Genomic DNA, 25169 nt, shown 5'->3' with positions numbered 1-25169 from the left:
AATCGAACTTTTCGTGGTCACAAACAGTACAATGGTGGGAAGCAAAATACGAAAGAAAGAAAAAAAAAAAACAGTTGAGAGGATACACAACTTGAAGACAAAAACTACTGAGGTGGAATTCACTTTCTTCCATTTTTTTTTTCTTTTTCCTTGTGGGCATAAAAAAAAAAGAGAGAAGGAAAAATGAATGATGAAGTCGATCATCCATTACACAATCTTCTACCCGGAACAGTCACTTACCGCCATTGTTATCGATTTATTATGTTATCCTTTGTAAACCATTCTCCCAGTGAACCCGGGCTCCTTCAGTTCCCAAACCTCGTGATTTGGATCAATCTGTTGGATCATCTTTGTCCCAGTCCTCTTTGGCCTTTGGCTTGGGACCGCCAGATTTTTTCGCCATTATAATCTGAAGGAGAGGTGAAAGAAGAGGGAAATCAGTTACAATAACCAGTGTCCACAGCACAATCATTTTGCATTCAAATTCATGACACTATAAATAATAAATTTAACGTGAAAAAGACACATTTCAATGTTCAAAAGAGTGGAGAATAACATGATCTGACAGACTCGCAGAGATGATTCCAGTCAAGATTGCATATACTATCAACATTGGGGACACATGGGGAAGCATGGGAATTTGTGATAGCATGCCATCGACTTCGCTCTCGATTTATTTCAACTGAATTATATATTTGAACACTGCAGTTCACAAATCACCTTTTTGGCACTTTCAAAACCATTCCGTTTAGTAGTACTTGGACAAAATATCCCAGCATTTCACGTCATCTCAACTAATCAAATTTAGTGCTCGTAGATCTTCCATATGTCCTTTTTTTCTCAAGACTCTGTGGGTATGGTGATCAATGAACTCGAGTTCTTGCTGCTGGTTGTGTAGTTAAAGTTGTTGCTTGTGTGCTCCTTGCGTATGTCATTATAGATATTTTTTTCTATTGCATCAAGTATGTCATAATATCATGAACCGTAGTGTCTGTCTGTGTGTTTGGTAGTATCCAGTATATATGGCAGCCGCTTCCCGTGCTGCATTTGAAAGCTCCGAGTGAAACCTCTGAATGGATTGAAGTCGATTTAACAGATCGTCATGGAGTAACAATATAAAATGGTGATATTTTGCCCTCTTTTGAGACAAATCCAACCTCTTCCACCCTATGTTGCACCACCATTTTGCAGTGGGTGGTACAAGTAGCTCAGAGCTTTGGCTCAGAGTGAAACCAAGAGTGTAACACAATTAACCTTTTTTAAAGTCCATGAGAGAATTTAAAATTATAGATCAACTTAAACTTTTGCCGTCGTTGGGGACAACGGTTGGAACTGCTTCTTCTCTTCCATTCCGTAAAGAATGGCTTTTAAAAGCTGCATTTTATGATTAAGCAGATAAATTTTTGTTGCAAGTAAATAAATTAGCTTTCCGAAGGGACAATGTATACGACAGCAGGAACCCCTTAGAATGTGATGGAAGGACGGACGGACATGCGCTTAGTAATACATGTGTGGAAGCAAAAAATTATAATATTCATTTATTTTCAATAATATTCACTTGTTGCTGGTACTTTTTAATTGAACACTCTATAAAAAAATTACCCCCGTGTGGGGGTGACGGTCATCTCTATAATGTTTTTTACTATCATAATCGATGAACCATTGCCAGATATCTCCTAAGATGACAGACGAGATAGGTTTTGAAAATGGCGACTTTCACAACTTTCGTGACCTCGTGACCTTGACCCTGACCTCGAATCGGGGAAAAAAATATGTCGTTGGGTATCACTCATCGACCTCTACCCACATACAAAATTTCAAAATCGGAAGTAAAAAGTTTTTTGTACTGGGAGGTGTTTTTGACCATCTTCCAAGTTACGTGGCAGCCAAACGGGACGGAAATTCAAAAATCTATTTGGTTAGATACAAGATAATATTTTTTACTATCATAATCAATAAACAGTTGCCGAATATCTTGTAGAATGGCAGACTAGATAGATTTTGAAAATGGCGATTTTTATAACTTACGTGACCTCGTGACCTTGACCCTGATCTTGAACCCGGACAAAAGTTATATTGTTGTGCAACACTCATCGACCTCTACCCACATACTAAGTTTCATCAAGAACGGAAAGAAAAATTGACGGACGGACATTTGGTCTGGCTTTACTAGGTCATCTTGGTAGAGATGACCTAACTAGAAGGGCACTCATTAGAGCACATACCTCTGCCACGTAATACCTGATCCACGAGAACATATCGGGCCCAATACATTTTTGAAATATCATGCTATACAGGACTATCACTTTTGGCGCTCTCTCTCAGTGGTGAAGTATCACTGAAAAAAAAGTCTCGTAGTCAGATCCAGATCCAGATCTTCCCTAAAATCTAATCAGCTTGTCCTTGTCACACACCGAATCTGTCCACAAAATTTCATCTGGATATGTCTACAACATTGAGATATCCTGTACACAGACAGACAAGCAGACAGAAAGGGGTGAAAACATAACCACCTCCACCTTTGGTGGTGGAGGTAATAAGGTCTTACTTTTGCACTGGAGTCAAATGACCGTCAGTAAATCATCCTCATCCCCAACACTCTTTTGACCTCCATAGTGATAAAGATGAAAACACAAGTAAAGTAGAATTGTATCTTACTAAATCTTATGTGCTTTGATCTTACTGAAATACATATAACCAAGATTAGTATCGCCAATGTTTAAATGGAACTGCCCAGCTGCTGAAGAGAAGAACGCCTTGCTGCCGCCCCATTTTCTTGTGGAAATTAAATAACTCCCGGAAGGCTATTGCAACAGACGCTTTGTTTTCCAAGGAAAATTAAATAACTCCATTGGCTTTTGATGGCAAAGGTCTTGCGAGCTGCATGAAAACAGGCTGGGTGTTTTGAGAATGCATGTTTAAAGCACTGTGCTCATATATCCCTCCACCCACTCTCCACCTTTCCTCCCAAACTTATCATCACCCTTTCTTCAAGGCTGACCTGGCGTTGAATCTGCAAACTGTGCCGAGTGTGTCTATCTTCCCCTCCCACCAAAAGTGGCCATGTGTTGCAGTTCTTAGTTATTTTGCCTTGTGCCCGTCAGCCCTTCCCATAGTTGAAGCTTGCCAGATGTCTCACCCTCCCGTTTTTCCTGTCAAACGAGTATAAAGGGGATTGCTGTGTGCATTTCGAGCAGAAAAAGGGTCATGTTTGATATTGCTCGTGTCTTGTTTTTCCTTCTTTCTCCATGTGCATGTTTGCTGTTTATAAATGGTCTCGGAAACCGACAGAGAAGAACTGAATTCTTCCACACATGTTATTGTATTTGATTTACCTGGTCAATCTGCAAAATAGTTGTTGCAGTGGATGTTGCGAGCTTGATAGCAGATTGCTTCACCAGGTATGAATCCAATAGTCCCTTTGCCACAGCATCACACACTCCATCATTGTCTCCCTTAAGTGCATAAAAAATTCACAAAGTCAAACATATAAACCGAGAAACCAACATTGTAAAAAAAAGTTTCGTACATCTCTCTCTATCGAGTGCAGCCTGTGGCTGCTGGTTGCATCATTGCTTGGTACGCAGCTATGCCGCTGATGCAGTGTCCCCCTTACCAGTACACTGGTACTCATTTTGCCGACCTTGGAAGGATGAGAGGCTGAGTCAACCTCCTGGTGTATTTTAATTCAACGGCCAACAGGGCTTGAACTCAGGACCCTAGGATCCCTAGCTACCACCCTAACCACCAAGCCAACACCAGGCTTGCTTCGTACATGAGATCAGTGCTTCTTCAAGCCAAAGACAATGTATTTATGTATCATACATAAACAGATACATCCGACATGATGGTGCAGCAGCAACACACTTACCTTTGCACCGTCTGGTCTGGGTTCAATTCCTGAATCGACAATAAACGGTCAGATTGGCTCTTCGCAGGCAGGGCGATGCATCACAAAGCTCACCGTCCCTCAGATGGACGTTAAGCCTGGTGTCCCATCTGCTAGCATGAGCTGGTGGAAGTGAAAGATCCCACAGTCTTTCAGAATGGGAAATTGTATTTGCAAGTCTGGGTAGCACGACATGCAAACCACCCTGCATGAGTGTCTCCAACACAAATAAAATAAATGAATAACTTTACTTGGTGCATAGAAGAGGGTTAACAACTCGTGCAAAGTTGCCATGAGAAACACCTTTCCCAAAAATGACACAAAAGATTATTTTTGAGTTTGAGATTTGCTGAAATCAGTTGTCACATGACGAACAAAACATCTTTTTTTAAAGCACATAAAAATCTGGAATTATCAAAACGTTTTCTGTTGAGAAGGTTCTGCACTATGTTTTCACTCAATATATTTGCAACACACATGCAGTACCACTGCACTGGTCAGTCAGTCTGATAATTGCTAGTTTTGAGCACACGGCCAGATGACTTGAGAGGTGTAAGCCAAATTTGTAACGGAGTCAAGCAGAAGGAGACTTTTTTTCGTTTTGCCCTTTTCCCCTTTTTAAAAAGAGCCTCATGGACCATGGAACTCTTGAATGCAGTTAAGTTCGTTCAGAGAGACTAGTGTTAATGAGGAGGTACAGTGAGGCCAGACACAGATGTGAGTAAGGCAGAAGTAAGAATAGTACATTAGTAAAGAGTAAAGTAAAAGAAGGGAGGGAGAGCAGAGCATGGCCTACATGGATGAGAACAAAGAGGAACATATACATGAAAGACTGAAAAGACAAGACAATTCCAGACAGTATCTATATCCTTGCAGGTGCAGTGCCACATGTGCCGTCGGAAGAGAAACCAGAAGACGTTTCTCAAAAAGCCCCTTATATGGCGTGTGCATGTGCGCCCACATGACATTTCATCATAATTATATGAGGTCGAGAATATCGGTGATCGATTCTACGTGGAAAGCTTCAACAAACCCTTTTGTCACAATGAAAGATATAAAGTGAAGGACAAAAAAAAATATATCGATAACTTGGTACAACGTATATTAGATGTTATACATAAATAATGAAGTTATGAAAAAGTTTGTGCACTTCCCTTTGTTATAAAAACATTATCACTCGCTTGGGCTAAAAAAAAATTTACCTTGGTGCACTTCCCAAGTTACCTTGGTATAAAATAAAATAAAATAAACCAATGTCACCCTGCGGGTGACCCGTATCTTGCCAAAAGGTGACCACGTGTGACTTCTTTAAGGTCACACTGAGGTGAACAGAGCTGCTATCCACCAGGAGCGACTCCTTGAGGAATATCTGCCTACGAGAGATTCCGATGAGAATCGTTCTACAGAGTAACCGTGAAAAAATATGCGTTTGCCTCATAACGTCACCAAATGACGTCACAATGTCTCAAGCTTAACATATCTAGAAAGCACTCATCGAGGTGTTCAATTTGAGGTACCACACGATATGGTTCCTAAAACTTGAAAATTTGACCTTGGGGTCAAATATGTTTGACCTCAGGCGCTAACCATGAAGGTCAAGGCCAATCGCCACCAAAAATTAATCAGCTGAGCGCCAGACCATGAACTATATTCCCATGAAATTTGAAGACGATCCGATCAAAATTACTCAAAAAATAAGGGTTTCGTCGACTCCCCTGATTTGCGACAAAGTGACCTTGACCTTCAAAATTTTGTGCACTGAAAGGGACCTCTATAGGCCTCTGATATGCGAAGTTACAAAAATTTCCGATGATAACTGTGCTCTGCAGAATTTTTTATACGCAATTACAGACAAACAAACAAACAAAAAAAAAAAAACATACAAGCTGACTAACATATCTTACAAAAAAAACTTCGTTTTGGAAAGATAAAAATTATTATTCAAAAAGTTAATTGAATGTGGTTTTGTCCATGTTAGGTAATGTTGTTTCATCAGAATGGCCAATACAAACTGCTGTTAGGAACAGACCTCAACATCAACACCAGCAGTTTTCTGGCCACCCTGGTGTGCAGCTTGTAGCCGAGCAAGTATAGGGGTCGCCATGAGGCCTGTGTTTTCGGCCAAGGCACGAGGAACAGACAGCAGAGCAGTGGCAAAACGTTCGATTCCGTATTGCTGGAGTCCGGGACATGACTGGGAGAGAGAGAGAGAGAGAAGACTTTTTTTTGTATACATTGTTGAGGCTCGTATAAGAGCCAACACATAGCGCACAGCAAGGGTGCATTGTTGCTACTTCCCCAACCACACAATTTCAAAAACGTTTTTGTCTGAAAAGTCCTTTCCAAATTACACAACTCATTCTTACTTCTCCAAAGCTTTCCAGTTCTCTTGCTAGTTCCATCTCTGTAGCACCGGCTCCAGGAAGCAAACGTTTATCCTAAGGAAAAATGTTCATTCGCATGACGACAACAACAACAACAAAAAAAAAATCAAACATATATTCACCTTATGATGAGGAACCAACAGAACCTCAAAATGTTACAATTATGTTCCGATTCTGATGCAGCATACTATGCTACAGAGCATTGATGTTGCCGAAGCAGTTTCTCCGCAAGGGTTATGCGAGGTGGTTTGCTATAGACTTCAAAGCAGTAGTTCGAAGAGGAATCTACAATTCCACCATAGTACCGATAATAGCTCGCCTACTCTTCGTGAAGGACACCGTGGGATATTTAACGTCCACCAACTAATGGCGGCAGATGGGAACACCAAGTTTAACGTCCATCCGAGGGACGGCACACACAGTGATGAATCACCTTGTCTGGGAAACAACGGGATGGCAGGTTATCGTTGGTTCGGAAACAATCAGGTGAGTAACAATATTTTAGAAAGAAAGAGCAAACGTTTACAATCAGCATTCATAATCCATGGGGAGTAAATTTGGGGTTAATCATGTAGGTTTTGTGGCTTCAGGTAAAAGAGGTTGCATTTCATTGGTTTGATGAAAGTACAACTTAAGTACACCATACAAATATAACTTGTAATCCCCTCCTCCGGCCTGCAAAAAATTTCTCATGGTAATTTTTTTGTTTTATCATATATTCACCTTCAGCAAAACTTTATAAGTATTGATAGCATCATCTAAAGCTCTCTCCACATCATCCAGAAGATTTTCTGTAGATCCCCTGAGCAAGATTGTAGAGATTGCACCTTTATTGGGACCTAGAAGGAAAAGATAAGGAAGAGGACATCACATCTCTACAGAACATCACACGGATTTTCCAAAATAGACATTTTTACACAAGTCATGGCCAGTGTCGTTTCTGCCTTAACTCTATCAAAAGAAGAGTTTTTTTGATACAAAATGTGAAAAAAAAAACAAACTCAAAGCCAAAGGTAATCATGAATAGTAACACAATGAAAACTAGAACTGCCACTTTATAACTGCTGGCAGTGATGACCGGGTACCCAGAAGTGTCCGCCTTTGACACAACTGATACAACATGAGACTTAAATCAGAGTCGCAAAGTTTTGCATTGATAGGATAAGCGGTGCCAGAGAAAACATTATTTAATGGTGATACAAACACAGGCCTGCTTCGAGACGGCGCGGAACAGACGAGTTACGAACCAGGCAGCACAAAACGTTCAATTTCGTTATTACTGGCGACCAGATTCAAATAATTAAATAATTCTGGCTGCCAAACCACGTGATCAATCAGGTTGAAATTTTAAACTTTTGTTTCGCATGTCGGCTCAATTTCAAATGTGAAGTTTCGTATATACAGAAGCAGCGGTTCCAGAGTAAACATTAATTAATATTTATCCTTCAATCCAAGATGGCGGCCAAACCATGTGACTTGTGACGTCATAATTTTCACCACATCTGCAAACAGGATCGGAGACAAGTGCAAATTTTCGCTTCGCCAGGTTAAGCAGTTCCAGAGAAAACATTATTTAATATTTTTCTTAAAACCAACATGGCTGCCAAACCCTGGGCCCGATCCCGTTGAAATTTCAAACCCTCATTCCGCATGCGCGTTCCACCATAAAGGTGATGTTTCATCTTTATTGATGCAGTAGTTCCAGAGTAAACATTAATTAATATTTTTCCTTCAATCCACTATGGCTGCCAAACGTTGCGTCGTACCTCAAAAGAGGGTGAGAACTTTTTATTCGTCATGGAGAGGCGGTCATAGTGGTGGAGTTTCCCCTGGATCTGTTCAGCCGTTTCAGAGAAAAAGACGTTTGAAGATATTGTTTTTCAATCCAAGATGGCTGACGAACCATGTGACCTATGACATCAGAAATTTATATTCTGCTTCCAACTGGGTATTGGAACACGTTTGTGAAGTTTCGTGTTAATCGGTAAAGGTGCGTTTTTCTATCCAAGATGGCCGCCAAACCATGTGACGTGTGATGTCATAATTTTTACCATGCGTGCATACTGCCCTCTTGATGATAATTACAAATTTTCGATTCGTTTGGTTAAGCGGTTCCAGAGAAAACATTATTTAATATTTTTCTTAAATCCAAGATGGCGGCCAAACCATGTGACTTATCAATTCGAAATTAACAAACTTATATCGCCTTCCTGTCCCGAATACAGTTCTGAAATCTCCCCTTCATTGGCCCAGCGCTTCTGGAGAAGATGTTTGAAGGTTTTCGGGTTTTTTCAAGATGGCCGCCAAACCATGTGACCGATCAAGAACAAATTAACAAACTTGAGAAAGGACCTCATGGGGAATATATGTGTGAAGTTTTGTCTTATCTATCTTGCCCTTCTGGAGAAGAAGATTTTTAAAATTTATTCATTTTCAATCCAAGATGGCTGCCGAACCTTGTGACCTATGATATCATAAATTTAAATTCTGCTTTCCATCGTCGACCCGAACAAGTGTGTGAAGTTTCGTGAAAATCGGATAAGGTCTATTTTTCTATCCAAGATGGCCGCCAAACCATGTGACTTCTGAGGTAAAAATTTTTTACCATGTATGCAGACTTGAGGGAGGAAGGCAATTGCAAATTTTCGCTTCGATGGCTTATGAAATACCAGAGAAAACATTATTTAATATTTTTCTTAAATCCAACATGGCGGCCAAACCATGTGACCTATCACTTAGAAATTAACAAACTTCCATCGCATACATGTCCTGAATATACTTGTGAAATCTCGCCTTCATGGGACCAGCGCTTCTGGAGAAGAAGATGTTTGAAGGTTTTAGGGTTTTTTCAAGATGGCCGCCAAACCATGTGACGTATCAACAACAAATTAACAAACTTGAAAGAGGACATCAGGGGGAATGTACTTGTAAAGTTTCGCCTTAATCTGTCCAGCCCTTCTGGAGAAGAAGATTTAAAAAAAAAAAACACTAAAAAACAAGATGGCGGCCGAATTACGTCATCGATGACGTCAAGAAAAACATTTTCGTCAGTGATTTTAGGCGTAGATGATGCTCAGAATTTTTCAGATTTTTCCTATATGGCGTTCTACTTGACGAATTTTCACCGGTATATCGCTTCACCTATGACGTCACGAAAAATCACACGTGTTCCCCATAGGGAGCTTAGTAAAATGTATCAAACGAAAAATTTTTCCATTGCAGGGTTTCTGAGATACAGAGGTCCAAAGTTTATCGTTTTTTTCAAGATGGCGCCCGCACCACATGACCAATGACGTCATAATTATAACGTGATTGTGCTATCAAAAAAGATACATACTGTGGTGAAAATTTTGTGTCGATCGGACTTAGTATCCCAGAGAAAATGATTTTTAAAGCGAAAAAGGGTGCAAAATGCCGGCGGAAAAAGAAAAAGAATAAATAAAAATAATAAATAAACAGAAGAAAAACAATAGGGTACCCTGTACTCACAGGGTACCCTAATTATTGCTGGCAAAGATAGAAGAAAATAAAATCAATTGCAGAAATGAGTTTGAGAACAAGGAGGCAAGGAGGAGACCGTGATAAATACAGTTAAAAAGAAGTTAGAATTAAAGGGAAGAGAAGAGAAATAAAAAGTCGAAATAAAACAGAAGAAAGGCAAGCAAAGATAAATGTAGAGAGAGAGAAAACCCCAAATCATGAACAACCCCAAGATGGCAATATGTAAGGTAGCTTTGTAAGGGCAATTAATTTTCTCAAACAAATGTTGAGAGGTATGCTGCCTGCCTCGGTAAAGAAAGCGAAGTGACATTTTGGGCACACGCTTCTTTAAAAGACGACAGAGAACTGAGGATCAAGAGTAGGTACATACATGAGGATGGGGATGGAATTGGGATGATGTCAGGGATGAATGAAGGGAGGAATGAAAGGAGGGAATGGGAAACGAGTTAGTAAGCTTACAATCAACTAGGACACTCGGTAGAGTGCATACCTCCGCCACACAATGCCTGATCCACGAGAACATCTCGGGCCCAATACATTTTTGAAATGTCACGCTATATATTGTTTCTGGCCCTATCTCAATGATGAAGAGTAATTGTAAAAATTAAAAAATTCTCGTATCCAGATCCGGATTCATATAGTCACCAAAATCGAATAAATTAATAATGGCCACACCCCCAACCTGTCCCCCAAATGTAATCCGAATCCATGCACAACTTTTTGAGATATCGTGCTATATATTAGTTTAGCTCTATCTCTCTAACTGGTGAAGAATCACAAAAAAAAATGCTCGTAGTCAGAACCGGAAGCGGATCTTCATGAAAATCTAATCAGTTTGTCCTTGTCATACAACAAACCTATCCACAAAATTTCATCTGGATCCATCCACAACTTTGAGATATTCTACACACAAACAGAGACAGACAAAGGGGTGAAAACAACCTCCTTCACCTTCGGTGGCAGAGGTAACAATGGTGACTTCTCTTTGATGGAAACAAACGAAGAAATACAACAATTATCTGAAATTTGAGACCAAATTTTGGGATCCTGGTGGTCATGGTTGGGGTTTTCCACTTTTATTTTTTAAAGATTTTAGTATTATTATAAAAGTTTGGTCTTGGACACGTGTTTATGCATACCAGTGTCATCAGAAAGAAAAAAAATAAACAAACTTGAATGTAAGCAATTTTGCTTGGCCTACAGGCTGTTTGCTAAAGCACTACTCATGTAAAGTGGAGTGAAATAACTTAAATAGCATAAACCAACATTTCATCAATGTTGGACCGAATTGGCCAATCAACAGAAAATGTGACATGCTTAACGACTAAAGAATTTTGCATAAAAACAAGATTGGAATGGAGGTTATGGATGGTGATGATGGATGTACATAGGGAAGAGGTTGCTGTGAAGCGTGCAGATGCTAAGTACCTTGCTTGAACATAACCACCTGTGTCTCCCCTATCTCAGTGGCTGACACATTTGCACAGTGTCCGAGCTGTTCTGGGCTCGGAATCGTCTACAACACAACATATTGAGAAAATGCAATAAACATTTGCGCATCAAAACTACATCCTTTACAACAGCTTTGAAAACATTTTTGTGTGGTTATCTTAAGCTGGGTTAATGAAAATTATAAAGGCACTCTTCGATGTCGTGACATCGGCAGATATGACCCTGCCCAGATTATTACATCATTATACATACTTGCACCAAGTTAGAATTAAATTCTTGAATCCAGATTTAAAACATTAAATAATTCTGGCTGCCAGACCATGCATACAATCAGGTTGAAATTTAAGACATATTCCACATTATGACTTGATCATAATTGTGAGGTTTCATATCAATTGATGAAGCAGTTTAAGAGAAATAATTATAAGATTTTCATTGAATCCACTACGGCTGCAAGACCATGTGACAGCATAATTTTTGAACACCCTGGGTATCCCCAAGGCTTGGGGAACATGCAAGTGAAGTTTCCCCCTCTGTCAAGCCACACTGGAAAAGATTTTTGAAAGTTTATTATTCAAAAAATATCATAGCTGCCAAACCATGTGACCTACAACATCGTAGGTGGAGAACATTTTGTTCCTAATGGATAGGCAATCATACCCGTAAATTTTCGCCTTGATCTGTTCAGCCGTTTGAGAAAAAGATTTTTGAAGGCTTTTATGTTTTCAAATATATATATATATATATATATATATATATATATATATATATATATATATATATATATATATATATATATATATATATTGTTACGGTGCCGGGGTCGGCTGCCAACCGACCGCTCTGACGGAGCCGCAAGTCGAGTCGGCCCGACCGATCGCCCGGAATAGAGATCGCCGCCCGGATAACGCCGAGTTGATGGGTCCTTGTACAAGAACCGAAATACGCCAATGGGCAGACCATGTGGGGTAGGGTCGATTGCCAATCTTCAATGTACCTAAATACCCACGTGATCCAACTACCGGGGTATTCCACCCTCGACGGAACTCGGACGGAACAAACCGCCGAGGTGAGCCTGTCCCGAGCGCGATTCCGAGCGGCTTAATCGCCGAGAACTGTCGGTCCAAATGTCCCCCTTTTACGGCAAACCAACGGCTTTCTAACTCCCAACACACAAAATGCTCAATCAATGAAAGAATTGATGCGACGAGCTGAAAACATTTAACAATTGGGGTATTTATTAATAATAATGGGGAACAAGGTAAGCACGTAAGAGCAGAACTATACCGAGTTTACGAAATGCAATGCAAACATTTACAGCACACAAAGCACTTAATTTCCTACTTATTAGACGGGCCCACAGACACACGTACGCACACACACACACACCCAAGAAATGGTGGCTGAGGCCTTTAATAACGAGCTCCAGCTCAGAGGACAGGTGAGCTGAAAGCCAGAGCCTATCTCGAACCTCTCCACCTCGTGTGATCTTCAAGTTGTTCGGACCCGGGCTCCAACGAGAGTGAGCTGGATCCAATCGCCGTGATCCTTCCCGAGCTCCCGCGAATCCTCCCGCGCTTCTCAACATGTGCTGGTGAGACGAGGCGCCGATCCTTCCCGTTGATGCGTCGCTTCCCCGAGGAACCACCTCCAAGAAGAAGTCGATGAGTCGCACCAAGCCGGGAACCAAACGGAGAACAAAGAGCTCCATGAACCAAGAAGAAGAAGAAGCCACCATTCGCAGCTCGAGCCGAGCAACCGGCTCAACTTTCTTCCAAACAAAGCAGCTCTCCAAAAAGCCTACCGAGGCAAGCAGGACCCGAAGCTCTGCTGAACAACTCCTTTGCAGCAGCAAAATGTTTCCGAAGGCCTCAACCCTAACCCAAGCCAAGCAGGACCCGACGGCCTAACTATGAAATCAATTTCTAAACATTTAAACAATGGAAGGTGAGTAGTCGAGGGAACAAGCACTTATTGACATAGCTGACTAAAGGAACCTGTATGTTGTGTGCAATCGAATTCCAAATTCGTAACATATATATATATATATATATATATATATATATATATATATATATATATATATATATATATATATATATATATATATATATATATATATATATATATATATATATATATATATATATATATATATATATATATATACTTAAAAAGAAGGGGAAATACCCCTGGGCACTCACCTGGTAGAATAATGATACTGAGGAGAAAGTGAATGTGGGACGGAATCAGCAAAATGTACCAATGATAACCAATGTTATAGCAAATACTGAACCTATTATGTGAGGCAACCATCCTCCTCCCATAAATCCCCTTCGACCTCAAATTAAGTAGCATGAACAACCTTTGGTATATCACAGGTGATGAAGGTTGTGGTCAAGTTTCATTGAAATTTGTGGTTTCGGAGAAGAAAGCAAATATGTACTTTGAGGGGCCTCACCCCCTCCCCCACCCAACCCCTTTACCCCAATTTCTTAAGTAGCATGAACAAACTTTATGTTTAGTACATCACAGTTGCGAGGGGGACAAAAGTGATACTGCTCACACCTTCTTGCCATGTGGTGATCATAACTACCAAATTTGGTGAATTTCTGCACAACCATTTGGGAAGAGATAGTGTGACGGGAGACAGACAGACAGCCGATTAAAATATCCGGTTATATATATATATATATATATATATATATATATATATATATATATATATATATATATATATATATATATATATATATATATATATATATATATATATAGAAAAATATATATATTAAACAAATTCTTGGGGATAAACAGCGATTGCAATTATCTTCATTTCTGAGTTTTAAAGAATTACCAGCATAGGTAGTGCAGTTGCTCCCACAGCCTTGCAAAGGCGCCTCAGATCCCATTTCGAGTTCAGCCTGAAAGCCAAATAGTACATGTTACATCAATCAAAAACAAAATGCTGGCAAGTGTATCTGGAAGGAAATCAATTAGCAAGTCCTGCAGACTAAACATCGAGTTAAACTGATAATCTATGAAAAAAAATTGACAAAGAATGAATGCTTCGCATCAACTTCTCGTCCTTTGCCATTATTGTGCCCTTTGCAGATGCTCTGCGGTTTTGGCTTGGACATACAACAATGCTTGAATGGCTATAGTGAGCATATACGTTACATGTCTGCGAGCTTGGCTATGGTTCACCTTCCACCATTCTTTGTAAATTAAAATGAAAGTTAAAGCCCATAATGTATATACAACCAGTGTAGAAAACATGAGGAACACCTTCCTAATATTGAGTTGCACCCCCTTTTGCCCCCAGAACAGCCTCGATTCGCCAGGACATGGACTCTACAAGGTGTCGAAAGCGTTCCACAGGGAGGTTTGCCCATGTTGACTGTAATTCTTCCCATAGTTGTCAAATTGGCTGGTTGTTGATCTCTACTCTGAACTCATTCCATATCATCTCACAGGTGCTCAATTGGATTGAGATCTGGTGACTGGGCAGGCCACTGCAGTAACCTGAATTCATAGGTTACCGTTTTGTTTACGGTTACCAACTCATCTACCTAGTGTTGTCATAAATCGTCCACAATCCTAGCCTCGTGGCATTATCCTGCTGATAAAATCCATTTGTCAATGGATGCACGGCTGCTATGAAGGAATGCACCTGATTGGCAATAATGTTCAGATATCCTGTGGCATTTAAACGGTGCTCCACTTTTATCAAAGGTCCAATATGTGTCATGAAAACACACCCCACACTATCAGCAGCCTGCAAGGTTGACACACAGCCTGATGGATGCATGTACTCATATGGTTTTTTCCATACCCGAGTCCTCCCATCAGTATGAAATGGTCCATTTGCCATTTCAAGGCATAAGTGGCACAGAAACTTTTTCCCATTGGAAGAAAAGACTGCTGCCCACTCAAGATCGACTTCTCACTTTTGCCACTCAGGCACAGTACGATCAGCATTTGCATGGCCAAAGCTGTTTTTATGAGAACTAACTGGTAAGAAATTTGTCGTTGAAAACAAGATATGAACTAGAATGGCACTCAGTAGAGCACATACCTCCATCAGGCTGATTAGTTTATGTTTTGTATCCCACTGATAGGCTGGATCTGGATCCAGACCTGAATCAAAATCTAATTGGTTTGTTCTAGTGATCAAACCAACTCACCCACCTAGTTTTTTCATAAATCGTCCACAACTTTTTGAAATATCATGCTCACAGACAAACAGGGGAGATACCATAATCTTACAGTCGGTGGCAGAGGTAATAATCAGCTCCTCTATATAAAGTGTCCATGCTAACGCCTGTCCATCTCTTGGTTTATAAACTAAATATCTATTTACATGACACATGGTCCCTCCTCTTGACAAAGCAGGAGGCTGCTAATGGCATGGAAACATTTCCCTTGGTTGTGGAACTTTTGCTAGGTGTACATATTTCTGCCACAAGCAGCCGCAGCAATCGAACACACACCAATGAGGGCAAAGCATTGCTGATTTTCTCAATTCCACCTTAGAGCTAATCAACAGTAGGAGAGGAAGGAAAGAAAAAAAATAAAATAAAATAAAAAGACCGTTTTTACAGCCATTTTTCCCTGCTGTGCAGGGGTTTGGCTTTTTCTTGAGGCAATGTTTTATGGCCGGATGCCCTTCCTGACGCCAACCCTGGTCGCCTGTTACGACACACAGGGATATGGTACACCTATTCTAACCGGGGCATACACCGGGACCAGTACACTGGCACTCATTTCGCCGACCTCGGAAGGATGACGGGCTGAGTCAACCCCCTGGTGTTAATTCAGCAGCCAACGGGGCTTGAACTCAGGACCCTTGGATCCCAAGCCGCCACCCTAACCACTAAGCCAACACCAGGCTTGAGAAGAAGGAAAGAGAGAGAAAAAAAGAAAAAGATGATAGCAGGAGGGAAGAGAAAATTACAATGGATGCAGGTGGTTGCGAGACATCACAAGTAAATGTGGGGTATGGGATTGGGTGTTGGGGTGTAAAAATCCCACCTTATGTGTGTACCTAATAAATAAATGGGCCAGAAGAAAATTCAAAAGTTGAAGGTTAATGTTTCTTCATCTTACCCAATTATATAATTATGACAGTCAGCCATATTGTTGAGAAATGGCTCATCTCAAGAAACAAAATGAACAAAAAGTTAAATTATTGCTCACCTGACCACCATCAGGCCTTTTTTATTTGCAAAATGGATGGCCATGTCAGACACTTTGCCTCCAGATACTAGAACATTGGCTCCAGCAGCAGCCAAATCAGAAAACGTCGTATCCAAGTGACTTTCCTCACCATGGCTGAATGCCTTGAGCTCAGCTGCAGAGCTCAAGAGTACAGTGCCCTAATTGAGAGAGCAGTTGCTATCAACATGGAACTCATCATTTACAAATAATTTCAGCAAGTTGGTGTTTTAAAGTCTTTCTCGAGAAGACACACAGAAAAGGGTGAAATAATTCACAGATGAACAGTGATGGAAAAGCGAATTCAGAAGGGTGGGGTGGGGTGGGGGGGGGGGAATTAAAAATTAAGGTTTCTTAATGGATGAAAATAATTAATCGTTTTAATAACAAAAAGAAAGTTGTACCAACTTGCCTTGGTCTCGGTGTTGGCCAAATCAATTGGACACGAAAAAATGGCTATTTTGGCATCTGTGACTGCCCGGACTGTGGTCTCAACATCTCGCTTGAATACAAGGCCTTGCACAACATCAGATTCACCCAAGGAAGAGCCCTGTAAAGCAAGAATAAAAGAAGTGTGAATAATAAGACAAATGTGACAAGGAAGGGAGAAAAAAAAAATAGGGCCAGAGGGGAGAAAAATAAAACTGGTACAATTATACAAAGGTTGAATGAAAGAAAGATTTGAGCAAAGAAAAGAAAGAAAAGAAAGACGACGACACGGAGAGTGCAAAAAATAAACAAATAGATTATTTGTGTAAAAAACAAAACAAACAAAAAAAACGACACATCTCGAGTGTATGAAAAGCAGTACCAGAATCTTTGTGATACAGATGTTTTCCACGTTGAAATGTCCCGAGCTTGTCAGAACAGACACTGCAGGGAAGAACAATTAGAACGACAGTTTGGAGGATAACGTATGGACCACAACATTAATAAGACAAAGTTAGGCTGGCAATGAAGAAGGAAGAGGAGAGAATGGGACTTTCAAGAGATCAAGAAAATTGGGGAACAAGTTTTGGAAAAGAGAGTAGAAAAGGTTGAGGATGATCAGGGTCAGATTTTATTATGCCACAATGAAACCTGCCCAAAGTTACAAGATGTTGGAGACAGTCATGGAAAAATATGGAAAAAGTCATTGGGATCAGAACAAAGTTGGTCAGATGTATTTAAACTCTTACCACAGGCCAAAGCAACAAGTTTAGAAAGCAGAGATTCATTCCCAGGCTGTTTTGAGCCAAGAACGGGTGACAGCAATCGGGCGACTTCAGCCTTATCTCTTTCATCGTTGAGCGAATAAGACACCAAAGTGGGAAGGAGTTCAAGCGCTTTCTCGCAGGCTCGCTCAAAGCCAGAGACAACCTTCGATAAACAATGACGATAGAGTAGTGAGGGAGGGAAGAGCAAATGTGATGAGGTCAAATAATAGTTTTATATTGTTCATGCTGGAAAACAAGAAACAAAATAAATAAATAAGAACATAAAATAGATGAACAAACAATATAATAAAACAAATCCACCAGGAAAGCATGTAAAACTTTCATGTGTCTAATGAACACCTCGGGGACGGAGAGTCCAGCATGGAGAAGCTCTGAAGCTTGAGCGAGCAAAGCCCCACCAAAAATGATGACCAGGTTTGTTCCATCTCCGATCTCCTGCTCCTGCATATTGCCAGCCATTACGAGAATGCGGGCTACAGGATGTTCAACCTTCAAGAACATAAAATACACTGATGAAGGCATTGTAGAAAATAGAAACTGTACAAGTGCAAGTTAAGCGGGTAAAGAGAAAGTGATACGTATTAGGTTAATGAGCAAGAAGAGATATTATAAGCACACTAAACATATTAAAAGTCAGTTTAGACATTACGTCACCTTCGACTCAAAGGGTTCTATCCAACAATTAAACCACTGTTAGTTAGAACCTTTTAATTCTAAGGTGAGGACAATTTAAGAGGTGAAAATGAAAAGGTGGGATCAAGGAATGAAAATGTCGACGCTCTTCTGATCACTTATTATCTTGCCAAAACGAAGTTTTTGCAAGATCTGTTACTTGGTAATATAAGTTTTTTTTTTGTTTGTTTGTCTGTAATCATTGGATTTTTCACCTTTACATCACTCTGTAGAGCACAATTCTCATCGGAAACTCTTGTGGGTACACATATCGTAGTATTATTACAATACCCTTCAGCACACATAAAGGTCAAGGTCAAGGTCACTTTGCGGTAAATCATGGAGGTCGACGAAACCCTTATTTTTTGAGTAATTTTAATCGAATCATCTCCAAACTTTATGGGAATGTCGTATATGGTCTGGCGCTCAGCTGATTAGTTTTTGGTGGCGATTGGCCTTTACCTTCATGGTTAGCGCCTGAGGTCAAACATATTTGACCCCAAGGTCAAATTTTCAAGTTTTAGGAACCATATCGTGTAGTACCTCAAATTGAACACCTCGATGAGTGCTTTCTAGATATGTCAAGCTTGAGACATTATGACATCATTTGGCGACGTAATGAGGCAAACGCATATTTTTCATGGTTACTCTGTAGAACGATTCTCATCGGAATTTCTCGTAGGCAGATATTCCTCAAGGAGTCGCTCCTGGTGGATAGCAGCTCTGTTCACCTCAGTGTGACCTTAAAGAAGTCACACGTAGTCGGTCACCTTTTGGCAAGATACGGGTCACCCGCAGGGTGACATTGGTTTATTTGTGTGTCAGTCGGCTGGTTTGTTTGTTGTTTTGGCCATGGGCGTATACGTGTGCTTTTCTTGGAGGAGGACCATATTTGACTCTTAAATGGTGTCTGAAGGATTATAGTTTCATCTCGCCAACAGATGCCCAACCACAGCCAAAAAAACTGGCACCTTACAAGCATCACAAAAGGTGGTTGTGGCCCTCAAGATGAAAAATATAATTCTGAATAATCTCAAGTACATCTACACAGGAAACCCTGCAATATCGCAGGGGTTAGATCCCGTTGAAACCGCCGATCGTGGAAAACCAAGGGCCAAGTGGAAGAGGTGCGAGGGGGGGGGTTCAGTTCCTGGGCTTTGAGAAAACAAGGTAGATCGATGGCAACCAGAAAAACACATTACTATTGAAATAAACATGTTAAATTATATGTATATATACACAATAAAAAATATATATGTATATATAAATATATAAAAACATGTAAATCAGGTTAACATTGAAATAAACATGTAAATATGATAAATACGGTGTAAATTAAACAAAAACAATTTTTACCAATCAAGTTTATTACAACACAGGGAGGTAGTTGAAAGTAAATATATTACGTACTAGCATTGTACTCTGCCATAAATAGAAAACACAAGACTTATCTCAGGAGGATGCTGTTAGAAGGGGATGGTGGAGTTGAGTGGGGGAAGGGTGAGCAGGGAAGGGGTGAGCGGGGAAGGTGATTCAGCGAACGGAAAAAGCAGCATTAGCTTTACGAAGAAGGTGCCTGCAACACTGCCACATCACGCAATGGAGAAAGGCAACACGATCCAAAATCACTGCTCACCTTCACTCCTTCATTCCTCTTTTTTCCTGTCTTTGGAACAAACTCCCACACTCTCTTCAATAACACTCTTCCCTCCAGGTCTTCAAAACAGCTGTTCACCACCATCTCTTATCTTCCCCTATCCAAAACCACGATCTTTTATACCGCAGCTAATACACTCCAAATCCACCTCTTCAAATTCCCTGCTTTCCTTCCTGAAAGTCCCTGTAGTGTCCATATTGTTTACCCAGTTTACCCTGTTTACCTCGCCCGATCCCTCTCCCTTCCACAGATCTCACGTCTCTGTTCCCCACAGTTTTTTTCATTCCCTCTCCCGCCCCTAGTGTCTCCTACTCCCCTCGTGCATTTCTGTGTGTCAGCTCTCATACGAGCCTCGACAGTGTATCCAAAAAAATAAATAAATAAATAAATAAAAATCACCTTACCTTGAACCACGAGCTTTCATGCTTTGAGTGCAAGGTACGAGGTGACATTTTTCAGAATAATCTCGTTTCGTCGATGTTAAAAACCTATTCAGTCATAAATCCCTTTGCCTCGCTTTGTTTCAAGAGCTGCACGTGAGAATGTGTGTTTGAGATCGGCGGTTCGAAATTAAGTGTTTGGCAATAACACTCAAATAAAAAGTTGGAAAATGAACACTTGGGAAGTAAGTTTTAAGGATAATGAAGGTTTAGGAATGAGGAAGGTTCTATCTGCAATTCATTGACCCCATAATGGCGGACTGTACAGATGCCGCATTTTCTCCTCGAGCCAAAACATGTACCAACACGTATCTTTTTGCTCAACGTCATAACCCTTCTCTGCCTTTTGGTACAACTAACTTTGTCCATCACTTTACATTTGGGCTCATTAAAAATGGTGCATGAGAAATGCCACAAGGCTCTTAATGGGAAATAATCATTCACGTATGGGACGCAAATGATTCATCTCGGCTCAAAAACCGCAACTGGTCGAAATGAAATCCCGGAATAATGGAATCGGAACACAATAGGTTGACCGCGATCGGTAGAACTCCATGATATTGGAGGGTTTACTGTACTACAAGAGAGCTGTTTGTCTGTGTCTCCATTTTTCTCAGAGTTGGCCGAATGGATCTTGATTAAACTTTCAGAGTGAGTTCATCAGTGAACCCATAGCTTTTTTATTTAATCCTGAAAAAGACTGCAGTGAACACCCAGTCCTGTTAAAATATTGGCTTTTAAACCATTATTCAATCGTCCTTGTGAAGGAGGAAAGACCAAGGGTGCACCAAGAGTATTCATGCTCAATTGAAAGCAAAGCCAGGTTTGTCAATCTTGTCTGACTCATGCTTGAGCAAAGGAAAGGTTTTCATCAGTTTCAATTTGGAAAAACTTTTCACATGTTTTTCCTGCGCATTAGCTTTTTAATGGAGGAGATTAACTTTTCAGAAGGCCTGCGAATACAGTACAGTAATGTAACTTTTCAGAATGAAAGGGTTAACCCATAAAGTGCGGTGACAGACCATAGTGACCGAAACATGTATGGAAATGAGTTTAAACTGACGAATCACGACCTTTTCTACAATGCATAATACCCTGGTAACTTATGAAAGCTTGCTTATAATTGGAGAAAACTGAGGACAAAAAAAAGTATTTCTGAGATTGTGCTTTATATTGTTCACTGCTATCGTAAACAAATATAGATTATTTTGTAAGTGTCACAACTAAATTAACTTTATTACAGAGTTAGTCTTCACCCAGAGTGGACCGCTCTCCCCACGTCAATGGGACAGACAAGTACACAAACACACTGCATTTTATATTGGTAGATGATCCCTGACCCCATCCCTTCTTTGGGTAGAGGGGAGTATTTTAGGCCCCCACAAAAAATTTTCTTCAAAATGCCAACGGGATGAGGACAGCACCAAGCAATGCCAGATACTCCTGCTAGTATTTTATTCATCAGTTCTGTGATGTCATCCACATGGATGAGACAAGGTCATGATCATTTCCCTCTCACACAAAATCCATAACACGAAGCACTTGTCGAGTAAATGAATCCCCCCTCCCTCCCCCAACCACCATTGTTTGTTGTGTCGCATCTGAGCCAAATCAGCACTGTTTACTCTGCCTTAGTTTTGAAGCAGTACGAGCCCAATTCCACCTCGTCTCACATGACTGCTTTAGAGAGGCAGAGTAGGAGCGATAACAATTGTTCTTTTATTTAATTGATGTTTGTCCATATTTTATGTTTTTGTTAATACTGACTGATGCTATTTAATAAAAATAATTATTTTTATTTATAACATAATACGTGTACTATTATTATTATTAGCATTACTACTGAAACCCCCAATCAAGCTCTCATATACGGCTTGCGCGTAAGAAATAATGGTTTTGAGAACGCATCTAAATATAAACAATGGTATAATTGGCCCCATTTAACACATTTTCGATTGTCTCGCTCTTCTCCAGGAACACATCCTGAAAGCCAAGCAAGGCATTACTGTATCCCCAAATCGAATGTATTTTTGCCATGCACCCTTTCATTGCTGTACATTTACATCTCTTACACTTCCTTCTTCCCTGTTACTTTGTCTTCTCTCACTCATTGCTATTCACACACTAATATTCTGCCATTTGCTTATATACTGCTGTGTTAAAATTTTGCTTTTTGTTGTCATGATAATTATTTGAGGCCTGTTCTACGATCACGTTGCAAATCACCATCACATGGGTCAGAACAGACATTCACTTGGTTAATCACACTTGCAAGAAAGAATAAAGCAGAGTTTGATTACAAAACGAGACATCTCCATTGTATTATTAGACACTGTGAATGTCAGATTCCATGGTTTGAAACAGAGTTTTTCTGCATGAAACATGTATCGCGTAATGAAGAAATATATTTTGCTGAAATGCATCTATTACTATCAAGCATAGCTAAACTGCCGGCAACTCACAAAACATGGAATTGGCATCGTTCTAATTTTAGAATCACATTAATGTCTTCTCAGTCAAGACAAGTTAATTTTGTTCCACATAAATTTAAGAAATCAATTTTGATTGAGGTTTGCATCACAAGGTCTTTTCGCTGTCAGGTATGGACTAATTCTGCTCAGGTAATGTTTACCTTATTGGAGTTACAGACTAAAATCAGTGCAAAATAATAATTTGGGTGACCAGTTTAAAGTAAAATTACTTTATATTATCATCATTAACCCCAGGCATCCTCATTGGAAGCCCACAGCCCCAAGGAAGCCACCCACTCTGACCAGATTCTCCCAGAGATCAAATAAAGACGAAATGTTAAATAGCTGTCTGTATTGTGAGAGTTGAGACAAGTTGTAATTAAGTGTGCACAGTGTGAAGTTCAAGGTGATAGCATATGTAGAACAGGTCCTGAGTTGGGTCGATTTTGTGTTCATAGATTATAAGTACAGGGTGGTAATCAGAACGGTGTAGATAATGTTACTCTGGAGACATCCATTTCCAGAGTTCATATGTATGAATGCAGTTCGTTGAGCATTTTATTGTTGTGCAGTCATCGCTAAGCAAGGGTGATGCGATTGTGAAGGTTTTTCTGAGAACTTTGCATTATACATGCTAAAGCAGCAATTCCAACTTGACCAGAACTTTTGCATAAAGCAAAAGGTTGCGTAAAAATCCAGGTCAACCTTGAACCATCCAAGTATATATCATGCAATAAACACAATTAACAGTGCCATTTTTGTTGTATGTATGTATGTATGTATGTATGTATGTATGTATGTATGTATGTATGTATGTATGTTACAAAATTAGTTTTGTTTCTGTGAATGAAAAGTTCCATGGGCGATTGTAACAGGAGACGGGAAGACATGCAACGACGAATACAATGTGACTCAACAGACTGCTCTTAGTGTAAGGATCAGAAGAAGACAAAAACAAAACCCATTATTTTTCATCTCACCTCAAGCTCTCTCAACATGGTAGCAGAATCATTCGTGACAAACAGCTTCTCCAAATGGTTTATCACCATCTTGTTCATGCCTACAGCAATGGAGTCAAAAGTTATTATCAGTCGCAGCACATTTGCCAGTTATGAAAAAAATTAATATATTGCAACAGCATAATCAAAACAATTTAGCAGCAACAAACAACAGCTCACAAAAATACATGCTCAGCATCTAAATAAAAAGAGCAGCCAAGGGACAAAGAAATAGGTGCTTGATAGGGGGCTTCTTTGTAATACTTCCATTTCATCAATATGCAACAAGAAATAACAACATTGAAAACGAGACCAAGTCCAAGTACACTTTATGTGATGTGTCCACTTCCATTTCGTGATTTTGGGAAGGAAGACTCTTCTTCCTCTTTTCCCTTGATAAGGGATGAGGTTGAATGGTACCGACAACTGAGCTTCTGCCCTGCCTTGAACATGATACTCCTCAATTTCGCTCTTTTGCAACCTGGTTTAACAAGTGGTCCTGCTAGCTCATCTTGAAGAACTGATGCAACTGCATGGATATCTGCCTCAAGATGAGAACTTAAAATTTTGTTTTTTTAAAAGCCTTTACATTGGGATATCTTAATTTTGCCATATTACATCACACTGGTGTAATTGCATTGCTGTTGAGGCAAGAACAACTTCCAGGCATTGCAGAGCACACTATGATGTGAATGATGGGGTGGCAGGGTAGGAGAGTGAGCCCACTTGCCCATCCTTCAAGGTATTCCAAGTATACTCTTTCAAACCCAATTTAAGGGTTGGTGGATCTCGACCAAATTTTGCATGTGCTGGGGGACACAGGATTAGGTAATCGGTACAAAATACCACCCTCCCCCACCCCAGCAAGGATGGGAAGGTTACTTGCAATTTTCACCTGCGCATGTGGTTTACTGACCTGCCAGAGGGAGGAGGTATTACAAACCACTGACACAAAATAAAATTTCCCTACCCCCTCCAGAGGGAGAACACATTTTTTTCCTACATCAAACTTCAACCACATCAAATTCTAAAATTAAGAATTAAAAAAAAAAATGGAACACGAGTGTTACACTTTGTATTACATAACAGTATGCAATGCGAAAAAATACAGCGAATCGGCGATTTACCTCATGGTAACATTCCTAAAAACTGCGACGTTATGCGAAACGACAATATTCGGATACGATTTTCCAATACATAGTGTTATAATGGGGGGATGCGATGCCAGGGAAAAAAAATTTGGTCACCCTCCCTTAAAGGTCCACAGAATC

At 40.1% G+C, this 25169-nt stretch overlaps 1 protein-coding gene across 1 annotated transcript in view; it reads right to left on the bottom strand.

The window, feature by feature from the left end:
• Positions 1-317: 317 nt before the first annotated feature.
• Positions 318-25169, bottom strand: part of CCT8 (chaperonin containing TCP1 subunit 8) — a 43295-nt gene continuing 18443 nt past the window's right edge. Inside the window, exons 3-15 of the mRNA XM_085850530.1 lie at positions 23881-23960; positions 18000-18149; positions 17622-17802; positions 17255-17316; positions 16856-16993; positions 16426-16604; positions 14084-14150; positions 11203-11290; positions 6997-7112; positions 6256-6327; positions 5919-6083; positions 3336-3455; positions 318-409 (exon numbers count right to left, since the gene is read on the bottom strand). Coding sequence (XP_085706656.1) covers positions 332-409; positions 3336-3455; positions 5919-6083; positions 6256-6327; positions 6997-7112; positions 11203-11290; positions 14084-14150; positions 16426-16604; positions 16856-16993; positions 17255-17316; positions 17622-17802; positions 18000-18149; positions 23881-23960 — 1496 coding nt within the window. The 3' untranslated portion in view covers positions 318-331. The remainder of the gene's footprint in view (positions 410-3335; positions 3456-5918; positions 6084-6255; positions 6328-6996; positions 7113-11202; positions 11291-14083; positions 14151-16425; positions 16605-16855; positions 16994-17254; positions 17317-17621; positions 17803-17999; positions 18150-23880; positions 23961-25169) is intronic.

The sequence above is a fragment of the Eptatretus burgeri genome, chromosome 12, assembly GCF_056783735.1.
Source record: "Eptatretus burgeri isolate ZD-2024b chromosome 12, Ebu_testis_v1, whole genome shotgun sequence".
Taxonomy (NCBI): domain Eukaryota; kingdom Metazoa; phylum Chordata; class Myxini; order Myxiniformes; family Myxinidae; genus Eptatretus; species Eptatretus burgeri.
Note: the sequence above shows the minus strand (reverse complement) of the source record. Positions and strands in the feature narration are given on the sequence as shown.